The sequence below is a fragment of the Papaver somniferum genome, chromosome 3 (genome assembly GCF_003573695.1).
Source record: "Papaver somniferum cultivar HN1 chromosome 3, ASM357369v1, whole genome shotgun sequence".
In the NCBI taxonomy this organism is placed as follows: Eukaryota; Viridiplantae; Streptophyta; class Magnoliopsida; order Ranunculales; family Papaveraceae; genus Papaver; species Papaver somniferum.
Genome location: NC_039360.1, coordinates 170,214,654 through 170,227,082, shown reverse-complemented (window position 1 = coordinate 170,227,082; position 12,429 = coordinate 170,214,654). Strand labels below are relative to the sequence as shown.

The 12,429-nt window shown below is 36.6% G+C and overlaps 2 protein-coding genes and 1 long non-coding RNA gene across 4 annotated transcripts; 2 read left to right on the top strand and 1 right to left on the bottom strand.

Annotated features, from left to right (window-relative positions):
• Positions 1 to 374: 374 nt before the first annotated feature.
• On the top strand, positions 375 to 2,014 carry LOC113358000. Its single transcript, XM_026601496.1, has 2 exons — positions 375 to 1,546; positions 1,664 to 2,014. The coding sequence occupies exon 1, from the start codon at positions 466 to 468 to the stop codon at positions 1,543 to 1,545; it is 1,080 nt and encodes a 359-aa protein (XP_026457281.1). The 5' UTR covers positions 375 to 465; the 3' UTR covers position 1,546; positions 1,664 to 2,014.
• A 1,099-nt stretch (positions 2,015 to 3,113) lies between these two features.
• Positions 3,114 to 6,334, bottom strand: LOC113357998 (peptide chain release factor 1-like). Of its 2 annotated transcripts, none has more exons than XM_026601495.1 (11): positions 6,015 to 6,334; positions 5,790 to 5,921; positions 5,281 to 5,379; positions 5,005 to 5,188; positions 4,841 to 4,889; positions 4,679 to 4,757; positions 4,515 to 4,589; positions 4,349 to 4,426; positions 4,096 to 4,254; positions 3,609 to 3,704; positions 3,114 to 3,510 (listed from the first exon to the last, which is right to left on the bottom strand). In XM_026601495.1, exons 2-11 carry the CDS (start codon positions 5,880 to 5,882, stop codon positions 3,319 to 3,321), a joined length of 1,104 nt encoding a protein of 367 aa, XP_026457280.1. In that variant the 5' UTR covers positions 5,883 to 5,921; positions 6,015 to 6,334; the 3' UTR covers positions 3,114 to 3,318. The 2 variants fall into 2 exon arrangements, with proteins under 2 accessions (XP_026457280.1, XP_026457279.1); XM_026601494.1 differs by having other exon boundaries at positions 5,790 to 5,890.
• Positions 6,335 to 7,961: 1,627 nt separating this feature from the next.
• LOC113361887 lies at positions 7,962 to 10,080 on the top strand. Its single transcript, XR_003365403.1, has 3 exons — positions 7,962 to 8,776; positions 9,064 to 9,172; positions 9,440 to 10,080. It is a non-coding gene; the product is annotated as an uncharacterized LOC113361887 (long non-coding RNA).
• Positions 10,081 to 12,429: the final 2,349 nt, after the last annotated feature.

Genomic DNA, 12,429 nt, shown 5'->3' with positions numbered 1-12,429 from the left:
ATTAATTAGCCTAATCAGATTTTTTTAGTGTTATTTAAACAAAGATATATTAGCATTTAGAAAATATATGGTTAAGGGATGTCCTGTTTTACCTCAAAATAATCCAGGTTTTGTCTCATTAGGTATACCCTAATTAATCCGAGTATACCCTAATCTCGCCACGAAAAAAGTAAGTCCCACAAACTAAATAACCTTTTTTTTTTTTGTTTTTTCTATTTCTTTTTTTTTATGATAAACAACTTTATTCAAAAACTTGGTGTTTCCTCCCATTTGAAACTCCACTGTGCAGTGTGCACAACAGTTACCGAAAGAACGGTGATACCTTACATCATTTATTTTTAAGTCAGCCGTTATTTATATACCAAAAACGGAAAACGTTTTATTGACTTGAGAACGCCATTGATCTTGTCTTGTCTCTCTTTAGAGAATCATTATGCCCAAATCGTTAGGGTTTCCTTTTAGAGAATGAATCGTAAATCGAATGAATGTGGTGGTTGTGGTTCACAAAATCAATGGATACTACACAACGTTCATCAAAGAGGTATATACCGTCATCTCTGCACATCTTGTGTTCTAAAATTCAATGCTGGTTTGTTTTGCCCAATTTGTTTCCAAGTTTATAATTTAGGTTCATCATCATCTTCATTCGCCATCGATCGTATTATGTGCCAAAATTGCCCCTCCGTTTCACATAAATCTTGTGCTAGTAATTTAACAAAAGGGGAAAAAAACAATCCTCATTATCAATGTCCACCTTGTGTAAACCCTAATTTTGTATTTTTCGATGTCACCAAGAGTGAAAAGGGGAAGGTTATAGATGTGAATTCTGCTAAGGTACTTGTTGCTGCTGCAACGATTTCATCCAATTCCATGAATAAAGCAGCGAGTTTAGCTAGGGTTGATGCTGAGAGAAGAGTTAATGAAGCTACAGTTTCTAGGAAACGTGCCAAAGAGTTTTTAGAGAAAGTTATTTTACTTGAGAAAAACGAGAATGGGGCTGAGCAAATTGTCAATACGTCACCAGCTCCTGCTCCTGTCATTGCTGCAGCTCCTGCTCTTGTTGTTGCTGCATCGCCTGCTGTTGCGCGGCCAGGTCCTGCTCCAGTGGCGAGGTTGGTGAAGGAGCAGAAAAAGAAAGCCAAAGTGAATAATGCTGCAATTAGTCATGCATTGGAAGCGCAATTACTGATTCAGAATAATTTGAAGGCAACGAAAATGGATACACCTGGAAGGGGTTTGAATAATGTGAAGTTTTATACACCAGTTGTATTGCAGAAGGATTTGAAAAATGGTGTATCGGATATGAATAAGATGAATCGAGCTCCTGGGGTTATGGGATGTGAAGTAAGACATGGCGTGTCTAATGCAGTAAAGGAGGAGAAAAAGCTTGACGTATTAAACCGTGTAGAACCAGCGGAATTTGATAGATTTGGATTAGTTTCGAGACATACTCCTCAGAATAGACAAGGTGTAGAAAAAGAGGGAGACAAATCTAAACTACTTGCAGACTCTAAGGATGGGCCTCGGATACTTACATCAAGTTGAGGTAGGTAGCACCAAGTTATCGATTTGAATTTTTTAATCTTTATATGGTTTAAGGGTGTTAATTGACATGTATGGGATTTCTTGTTTGTGTTCTTAACTTTTCTGATTTGGGCTGCAGATGCAGTAGCTCTGAGTAATACAGTTCTTGGGTTATACACAGCACCAGATTCGATTGAGCTAGATTTTGTCAGCTGGGTTTGCCAGATGAAGTTCGAGAGTTTTTTGGTACATTAATCTTCTTCATTTTTCTGTTATCTGTTCTTGGAATTATGTAGAGATGTCTCAGGCTATCCTCTTTTTGTTCTCTAGCTTTGTTTTTGTAGGGTTTATAATAATACTTATGGCTTAATTGTACCTTCGTGATGAAGAAGGTTCATTTCTTGTATTATACGTTTATTTGGATATCTTAACTACTTAAAAGTGTAGCTTACATAATCTTCTCTTTAATGTGAAAAGTTTCCATTGCCAATGACGTGATAATTAGTAGTTGACTCTGCAATCATACAGTATGTCTTCATTTCTTGCGTAATTCGTAGTAACTCATCTACATATCTCTGAGCAACATCATATGCTCCCTTACCAATTAAACTCTTCATGGAATGAACTCAAGTAGGCTTGTTTGTTCCAGGTAAGTTGTTTAAATTCACCTTGGTTGTAGGGCGTATGCTAGATATCTTAGTTGCATGAAGCTTCTATCTTAGGTATTGAAGCTCACTTATGTTTGAACATATCAAATAGGATTGTTCTGCAGCACACCAGCACCAGCTCCTGCTTCATTAGGTGAGGTACAAATCTGGTTCAAGCAAATCTTCTTTAACCTGCAACATTATAGCTTCTTATATCATTTGAATATAATGCCATTTACTCTTGTTATGGCGTCTTGTTTAATACACTGTTCTCGTATTCGAAGAGGAAGATTTGAATTTGTTGATCCCAGAATACAAGGAAACCAAGACTGGAATTATCAAATTTGCCAAGGCGTTTTAATTTTAGTATAGTTGCTATTAAGCCTGTTATGATGCAACATTAAGATGAAAAGTTTAATTGCAGACTCTCTTCTAAAGGATGCAGAAGCAACATTATGCCTGCAGTTAACATGAAATTTCTAGGTGAGGGGTCTGCAGATTGAGGCCTTCGGTGAATGGGGAGCGTAAAGTCGATGGTGAGCGGTCTCTTCCGAGTGTTTTCATTTAGGGTGTTCTGTTGAGCCCTCAGGGTTCTGGAAACAATATTGACTGGGTTGTGTATGTCGAGGATAATTAACATTACTGGGACTGTTCACATGGCTGTGCAAAGGGGAGAACCCTGTTGTGTTCCCGTTCTGTGCCCTGAATACTGGGACTTTGTGATTATTGCCTACATCGGTTACCCGTTAATCAAATGATAAAATTTGTATCAGAAAGAAAAAGAAAAGAAGATTTGTTTTATGAAGTTTTAGTTGCCTTTCCAAGGATTGCAACATCTGTTGAGAAGACTAGAGACAAAGATACGTCCATCTAGAGTCAGAAATCAAAAGTCGTGAAATTTTTTTTTGAACGTCCTGACAAAAATAACCTGGGGCATACCACATCTCATTAACAATCTCTTGTTTTGACCTCTAACAGCCGATTATTGTAAGCTGTAATACTCTGTAAATAGTTATAACAAACATGGCTTATATGAAGCTAAGATATATTATTCTCCAAAAACAAAGACATACATTATTCTGCATCAGTAAAAGGCGACAAACAAGAATTTACTTTTGTTGCTTTGACAAATAATTAATTTCTTCCATTAATCAGAGTTAAATGAAGCAACTGCATCCATCTCTTGCCGTAAAAGAAGGGCATCAACAAAGACATCCAAGCCTTCTCCCTGCATTATATCGTTTATTGAGTGGTGTGTGACCCCTACACGGTGATCAGTAACACGTCCTTGAGGGAAGTTATATGTGCGAATGCGTTCTGACCTGTCCCCACTACCAATCTGCTCAAGCATTCCACTAATCACTAAATGCCCTTCAACGTTTAAAGACAGCTGAAGTTGGAGGAAAAAAAAGAAGGGGTCTGTAGATCTTCACTAACCTGCTCCATTCTGAGCTGCGATCGACTCATCTGAGCTCTTAACCTTTCTATTTCGTATAACTTTGCACACAGGACTTTAAGGGCTTTGGCCCTGTTCTGTGAATTGGCAACAAAAATACAGAAAACTAGTGAAACCCCAAGATTTATAATTACAAATTTATTAGTTCCATCTTCCGGCATGGGTTTGAACCTAAACGGAGTTCTGGATAATATTTGCTACACTTGGTTTCTCGAGAAAGGTACAAAGGTAAAGAGAAAAAGAAATGACTGGGTGAAGCAAAAACGATACACAAATGAAGCTCTAATTCTATTCAATGTGACTATTAAGTTATTTTCTCCAGTAAATATTTTATCACAACCATGGAACTTGGGGACTAAACAGAAAGCTAGTCTAACTGACACAGCCATGCTCAACAAGGAGAGGCAAATATAATAAAGTTATGTCTCAAATGAAATTTTAATGGGATGAGATTAAAGAGGCCACTACCATATGCTGAGATCGTTCATCTTGCATGGTGACTGTAATCCCTGATGGAATATGCGTCATCCTCACAGCACTGTTCGTTGTATTTGCATGCTGACCACCTGCACCACCGGATCTGTAAGTATCTATCTTCAAATCTTCGTTCTTCAACTGTACATCCACCTGTAGAAGACCCGACTTCAAAAAGTTAGCTTTTTCATTCTTAAAAAGAAGGCCACAACAGCGTAAAGAAAGAGAAATGGAAAGGATTGAGCACCTGATCAGCTTGAGGGAGAATTGCAACAGATACAGCACTAGTATGCACACGTCCAGACTTCTCTGTCAACGGAACTCGCTGTAGTATTAGAGAAAGCATTAGGTTCCTACCCTCTCCCTTAATAACAAGAATGAGTGAATATTAAGATAGTTGAAGTTTGAAGCACCTGCACTCTGTGAACTCCACTCTCAAATTTAAGTGTACCGTACACTCCAATCCCAGTAATTGATCCACTCGCTTCCTAAAATGAAGCACAGCCTGCAGTAAGATACAAAGCCATAGCATCTAAAAAGATATCATTAGCAAAACGGCAGAATATAGAAAGCGAACCTTGTATCCTTTAAGATCGGACTCCGTAATATCTACAACTTCAAACTTCCAACCTTTCTTTTGTGCATATCTCTCATACCTGTTAAAACACCAGATAAATATTAAGATCACCAACAATAAGTAAGAACGAAAAAGGTAACTCAATCAGGTCCAAAAACATACATTTTGAAAATATCCATCGCAAACAAAGATGCCTCTTCACCTCCAGTCCCTGCATGAGATGATGGTAATAATCATAAGAGAATCCACTGGGGAAAATGGAGCAACTCTACAAACACTGAATGATAAGCAAAAAAGTTGGGCGAATTAACACATTTTTTGGTTACCTGCTCTCACCTCCAAAATACAATCCCTTTCATCAGCATCATCCTTAGGCAGCATTGACTTAAGCAAGAGTTGCTGAATTCTCTTCTCATCTTCTGTAGCCTCACCCAACTCTGCGTTTGCCATGTCATACATATCTTTATCTTCTGAACTTTCAGCAATCAGCGATTTCAAGCCATCAATTTCCTAAAAAAAACGACTAAATCACCTCACCGCAGAACAACCAAAATAAAATGAACAATCCAAATATCTTCCCAAGATTGCTGATAAATGACTACCTTTTGCTTGGCTCTCAAATCATTTATCAGGTCCATAGAATCACGTAGCTTCCGAAGCTCCTTATTAGCTTGTGAGTAATCTGCTGGCGAGGCTTCTGGCTAACTTCAGTTTACACCAAACAATTCAACAAAATTCAACCCTTAATTAGCAATCCCTTGGACCATGATACAAAAAGATAACAAGTTCAAATCACCATACAGATAAAATGCGTCAATTTAACTGATTTGTGGATCTTGCATTACAGTGCACGCATCTGACCTAGAAACCTTTGCATCAGCTGGGATGAATGCCTGGCATCCAACAGTGTGGATTACTTCTACGTAGGTTGCGTGCATACAAAAGAAGCATGATCCATAGAATATTTTTTTGGCTAAATAGTCCACAAAAAATGATACAAACTAAACTCACTATAAACTAGTTTAACCTTCCTGTAAAAAAATCTCTCTTTTCTTTGAGACATTTCATCAAACACTTGTGAAGCACCTTTCAAAACCCTTAACAAAGTTACCTGATTTAGTATGTTCTCGAGATATTTGGATTTATATTCAATTGCTGTTAACCTTTGTTCCATGATTCTGATCATATCAGTCGATAATTGCATATCTAATCCTAGAACAAGTATAAGAATTAGATTCCTAACCTGGAACAAGTATAAGAATTAGATTCCTAATTGAACAATGTGAATCTATTACAAACAATGAAGTAATGAGGAGAAAACAATAACCATATATACCTGAAGAGTAAGAACGGATTAAAGAAGAGAGACCAAAGAAATTTCTTGTTGGGTTCTTGAAGGAGCCAAAATGATTTGAATTTTGAACCATACTTCTCCAAAAAAACCCTAAGTTTCTCATTCTTAATGATCACGGCAGGATTGATTGGTTGGTCTGTCAACGAACTAATGGAAAATCTTAACTAATCGGCGGGAGAAGAAGCAGACAGATGGAGTGGCTTTAGTTTTGTGGGTTGCCCGGTAATGGAAACCTAAACTCAGCTCTCTTTTTCTCGAGAAGAACGAACAAAAACGGCCTGATGCCCTGATGCATTTGAAGGCTTTTTTTTAAAAACCCGATCCATTTCACCATTTTCAAACGAGTCTCACATCCAATGTACAGTTCAACCTCGATATATGAATGTTCCCGGGACAACGAAAAAATATTCATTTAGCGAGGTTATTTATTTATCGATAAATGAATAAAATATTTATTTATCTATAAACGAATATTTATTCATTTAGACAATATTTTCTCAATTAAGAAGTTAAATTATATAGGAGAAAATGTACAAGTATACCAGAAAATGGTCAATTAGAAGAAAAAATCCAAAAATTAATTGGTGTCATTTCTAATTTACATTATAGAAATGTGATCTTTTGAACTATCCTAACGAGAATGATGCAATTATGGAGTCTCCAACAGACGAAGAAATTATTGAGTCAGTAATGAATAATGAGAATGATCCTGAACCAGATGATAGTAGCGTCGTACCAAATGTGTTATCTAAAGATGCTTTTAAAGAAATTGTCACTTTAAAAAATTACTTGCTACAACACGAGCAAAATATTCCAGAAATTGTGCAAGCATTGCATAAAATTAAGGATACGGTGCATTTTGGTTTGGGAGGAAGAAAAAGACAATCAACCATAGATGATTTTTTTTTGAGTTCACTCCTGCATATATTTTTATGTAAAATTTTTTGATTATGTATTTTGGTTTATTTTTATATATATATTTTTTTATACATAATCCAGTGATTATTCGTTTATATTTCTATAGGGCCTTTAAGGATCCAATGTTTTTTATTCATTAATGCATTAAGCGAGGTTATTCATTTATCACCTTGGCCCAAGTCGGGACCAGAGAAAATTATTTATTTGGCGAGGTTATTCATTTATCGAACATTCGTTTATCGAGGTTCAACTGTAGTCAACGCGTAAAAATTTAAAGTGAGAATGTTATAAACACCCCTACTATCTATGGATCCTGCACAAGTACCCTTACGAGTCTTTACAAATACTCCTAATGGAAAAATGAAATTATGTTCAACAAAATAATTCTCATAATCCCGTTTTTAACCTTTATATCTTATATTCAGACTTCTCTTTATTTCTCACTCAGAGAAGAATCAATTGAACTAGCCGACACATCAACATCGTTTCACCACCAGCACCATCTTCGTCTCCGCCACCACCATCTTCATCGCTGCCATTATCAGCTCTGTCACTACCTAAACCACCACCTATAGTACCACACCCGATTCTCCTCCGCTTTCACCCATAACCACCACCACAATCAGTAGAAATTTCTCTCGATCTACTTTTTTCTCCTCCGCTTTCACCCATCACCACCACCACATTCAACATCGTTTCTCCACCGCCGTAACCAGCGCCAACCTTCAGATTCAAAAACCAGGTTTGATAATCATCATCAAGAGTTCAATATCAATATCATCTTCTTCTTTTTCTCGGTTTGTCACTGATTTTCAATATCAGATTTAGTTTCAGGAGATCGAGAGATCTGAATTTAGGTTTCATTTTCTGGTAATTTCGAACTAAATACTCGAAATTTTAATTTATTGAAGCTTAACAAATACTTGATTTGAAGATGATTCTTATTAATCTGAGTTCGACGATACAAAAAAAAACTGAAAAACTTTAATCAAAGAATTTAGGGTTCGTTAGGATGTTTCAATTTCCGATTGTAGGTTCTCCTTCTCAATTTCATGTTTCAAAGTTTACTACTGTATGAGTTCATAGATTAATGGAATTAGTGGTTTGTTTTTGTATATATCCCAACTTCTGAAGCTTTAATTCCAATTCGTTTGGATATTGAGCGATGAGAATCGATTCAAAGATTCAGTTAGATGGAATCCAACCGGTAAATCTCTATTTTTGATTGAAATTTGTTTTTATTTAGTTTCCATCTTGCTAATCTTCTGAATTTGTTTTCAATAATGTTGAAAAAACCAGATTCTGAAGTGGTGTTGTTCTGCAGCATTCATTACACAGATTTCTCAGTCTATACAAGTGAGTATGTGTAACTAGTGATGGTTGTAGGTTTTGCTGTAAGTTTTGACATAATTCAAGGCAATACTGATGCCAGAGTTGAAGTTAGATGAATGTTAGGTTGCTGCTGTAATAAAGGAAAATGGTGGTACTTCAGTCTCATATGGTGTTGAATTGGTGATTGATGTTGCTTCAGTGGGAGGTGGTGGTGTGTTACAAGAGATGATGATACTGAAATTAGTCTTGAATTGATCTTGCAGATGCAGTATTGGTGTGTGGTTCAGGTGGTAATTGAATGGTAATATGAAAGCAGCTTGTTGCAGGTTCTGTTGTTAGAAGTTTGAGCTGAATTGCCGGGTTAGACGAATGGTTGGCTTCTTGATTAATTGCAGTGTAGGAGATGATGTTATTGTAGCCAAGGATGTGTGTGTGCAAGAGGACTTACTCGTTCCATGGTCATGCATTCAACTTCCTCAACGACAATGGATTAGGTACATTTTTTACTATCATATATGAGATTTAATGCGTGTACTGATATGTTACATGTTCACGTTATTGAATGTGTTATGGTATTCATTAGGCTTCATAGTGTTAATCTGTCTTTGTGTGTACTCTGTTGTGAAAAGTATGTTTTCCTGTTTCAAATGGTTTAGTCTTGAACTCCTGATACCTTTTTATATTCATTTTCTTATACTTTATTGTACACATGTCTTTGATTGCATTTTCTGCTTGAACTTCAAATCATTTTGCTTACATTTTTGAGTTTTTAACTTTGCAGCAAAGTGGAGGGATTATTCTGCTGCTATGGGTGTGATTTAACTTTGCTGTAGAGTACTTTCCTTGCATCTTCTTTCAAAATATGTTAGATAAATGTGGATGAAACCCAGGTAAAGAAGTTTATCTTAGGACAACTTGACCAAGTTGCTTCCACTATTGGAGACAACCTGAGCTAGTTTCTTCCTTTTTTTGGAGACAACTTGAGAAAGTTGCTTTCACTTTTGGAGGAAAATTGGACTAGTTGATTCCAGATTGAAGGAAACTTGAGCTAGTTGATTCCATTTCGGAGGCAACTTGGTTATGTTTTTGGGTCCATTCATTCATCTGAAATTATCTTAGAGTAGTTGTGACGAATTTGTGGTATAATGGTAACACAGGGTTGTGTTGAGTTGCTGATGATGGTTGTGTTGCTGATGCTCGTGCTTTAAAGTCAAGAGGATAGATGAATGCTTAGGAAGTTGAGCATGAACTCAATATGTATCCAGGCAGTGAAAGCAGAACAAGAAGTTGTTACTGCTTGTGTATTGCTGATGGTGTTTGAGTAGGGGCATGAAAGTGACTGCAGCTATTGGCTCATGTTGCAAGTGTGCATAGACGGCTGTGGTCATGAAGCTGTTGCAGGTAGATTTTGCAGTAGCAGAGATGAAGGATATGGTGTTTGTCTTGTGGTGGTTTGAATTGTTGGTTGAGCACTGATGGTGTGGCGAACCTGTGGTGCAATGGTAGCACAACTGACTATATGTCATAAGATGTGTGTTCGACTCACACTAGGTTCACTTATTTGTGTATAATTTTTATTTTTTTGGAGACAACTTGTGCTAGTTGCCTCCATATCTGGAGACAACTTGGGCTAGTTGCTTTCACTTTTGAAGATAATTTTGTGCTAGTTGTCTTTACTTTTGAAGACAACTTGAGCTAGTTGCCTCCGATATTGACACAACTTCAACAAGTTGACTCCACATGGTGGTGGTGGTTGGCTGCGGCGATGGTGGTTAACGGCGGCGATGGGTGACGGTTGTTGGCGGCGGCTGTGGTAGTAGACAGTGGTGGTGTTGGTTAGTGGCGGCGGTGGTTGGCGGTGGTGGACAGTGGTGGTGGTGGTCGTCGTCGGTGGTGGTGGTGGTGGTCGTCGGCGGTGGTTGGTGGTGGTGGGAGGCGGTGGATGGTGGTTGGCGGTGGACAGTGGTGTGGGCAGTATATATTTTATTTTATTTTTTATTTATTTTTTGAATAGTGGTGGTGGTTTTGTATATATACCATACAAAAGAGGGTGTTTTAGTAATGTATTAGGTTTAGGGGTATTTGTAAAGTTCATAAGGGTATTTTTGCAAGGGGTCTCATAGTAGGGGTATATAGATATTGTTCCCTAATTTAAATGTAGTCAATGGTGAAAAAATTAATACATAAATCTCTTTTGATAAAAACTCAAATTATAATATTGCAGACTTGGGACTAATATTGAGGAATTCTGCGGGTGTATTTGGAGCAGCCAAAGGATCAACAGCTGCAGTTCTAGATGGAGAGTAAGCTGAAGCTCCAACTGTTTTGAAAGTAGTCAAATGGGTTGTAGAAAAGGGAATTCAACAGTTGCATTTGGAATCAGATAGCAGCAATGTAATGTCAACCATTAATGGCTCTTTTTCTAGTATTAGTATTAATTGGACTACAACTAATGTTGTCCAAGATTGCTTATTTAAACTTAAATTTATTAACAGTTTTTTTTTTAATTATTTATAATAAATGGGTTTGTAAATCTGTCGAGAGAACTGCAAACTCTTATTCAGATACTCTAGCTAAGTATGCAAGAGCATTAAGGTCAAGTGATGAATGGTCTAATCCTCCATCCATTCTGTTTAATGAGTTGGAAATGGATCATAACTAGGTGTCAGTTTGATTATCAATGCATTATTTTTTCCTATCATTTTTTTTTTGTCGGATCTCCTTTCATCTCGGTTGGGTCCTGAGACTAGGGGTGTACATTGTGAGTTTCGGTTCGGCTTTTACTCAAACAAAAACCGAAATTGATACTCCTGATTTTTGATTTTCCAAATCAAAATCGTGTCATAGACCAACGGTTTCGGTTTTTGGTTTTACCATTGGGTTCCGGTTTTGACCATTCGGTTTTGGTTTACCATTATTTTGACAGTTTCATATAACCGACTTACGGAAAGTTAAAATAATAAAGAACATAAAAAAAAAAGAATGAAAGATTAAAATATAGTTACACGTATCTTTCGCGGTGATAATCAAGAAAGATAAAAGAAAGAGATAGAACAACCTTTATTAATCAAAGAGGTGGCAATATTACATAGGTATAGCATTCTTTATATATAAGGGAAGGGAAAAACCCTAGCATTCTAATAGAACGCACACCCATGAGCCATAGATCCTATAACATTCCCCCTTGTGCAGTTCAAAAGTAGAACTTCAAATATGTTGCATCATTGATCGCTGCCGTATGCGTCAAAAATAATTTCACTTTCATAAAGTATATGATAAGAAAGAGTTCGTTTCCACGGAGAGGCAATTGTTATTATGTATTCAATTTCCTAAAGTAACCAATTTTGGGGATTTCTAATTTTTATGTAAACAATAAAAGTAAATCAAAAGCAAAGTAATTGGAGAAATAATCAATGATAGAAAGATATTGGTCAAGGAATTCATCTTCTATCTTAAACATGTGCTTGCATACATTATTAGATTACAATTTAATCTCTTCATCATCAAAAGCCTAGAGTATCAAGAGAGCAAGATATTCCAATAATTTCCTAAGTTCATCAACACACACATTAGAGCTGCGTATGTGAATTCTACCTAAAGAATAACCTAACGCCTTGCGCTAATTAAGTTCAATTCCTAGGAGCTTTAAGTTTTGGAACTAGGTTAATCAATGCAATTGTCATACATTGCGCATGACAATTCGGAAAATGGTCAAACTCTACATATGATGACGAGAGTGTATCACTACAAACCGTAATCATATCATGCTACTTGTATTTGGGGTTATCGCTCGATGAAAAACCCTAAAATAGCTATGGACAAGGATGCAAATTCAATTAATTGACCACTTAACCAAACAAACATCTAATCCTATCACAATACATCAATCATGTGATTATTAAAAACAATAGAGATTTGAACGATAATCAAGAGAGAAAACAAATGCATTAATCAAGCACAAGTTGTAGATATAAAACTACATCCTTAACCAATAATGAATAAATTAGCTACTCATAGCTATGAAGTTCATCATAATCAATAATCAAATAAAGAAGATGAAAGCAAAGCAAATCCTAGTAGCGTAAAAAAAAGCGGCTCTCTCCTTAGCTCCAAGTAGAATACGTGATACCAAGTTGTAGAAAGACTT

What these genes read in the sequence shown, in the direction of transcription:
- LOC113358000 (XM_026601496.1), top strand. Translation starts at nt 466, where the DNA reads ATGAATCGTAAATCGAATGAATGTGGTGGTTGTGGTTCACAAAATCAA.
- LOC113357998 (XM_026601494.1), bottom strand. Translation starts at nt 6,135, where the DNA reads ATGAGAAACTTAGGGTTTTTTTGGAGAAGTATGGTTCAAAATTCAAAT. An exon ending in CCGATCTTAAAGGATACAAG is followed by an intron (nt 4,590 to 4,678) that starts GTTCGCTTTCTA and finishes GCTTCATTTTAG; the next exon opens with GAAGCGAGTGGATCAATTAC. An exon ending in CGCAGCTCAGAATGGAGCAG is followed by an intron (nt 3,511 to 3,608) that starts GTTAGTGAAGAT and finishes ATGCTTGAGCAG; the next exon opens with ATTGGTAGTGGGGACAGGTC.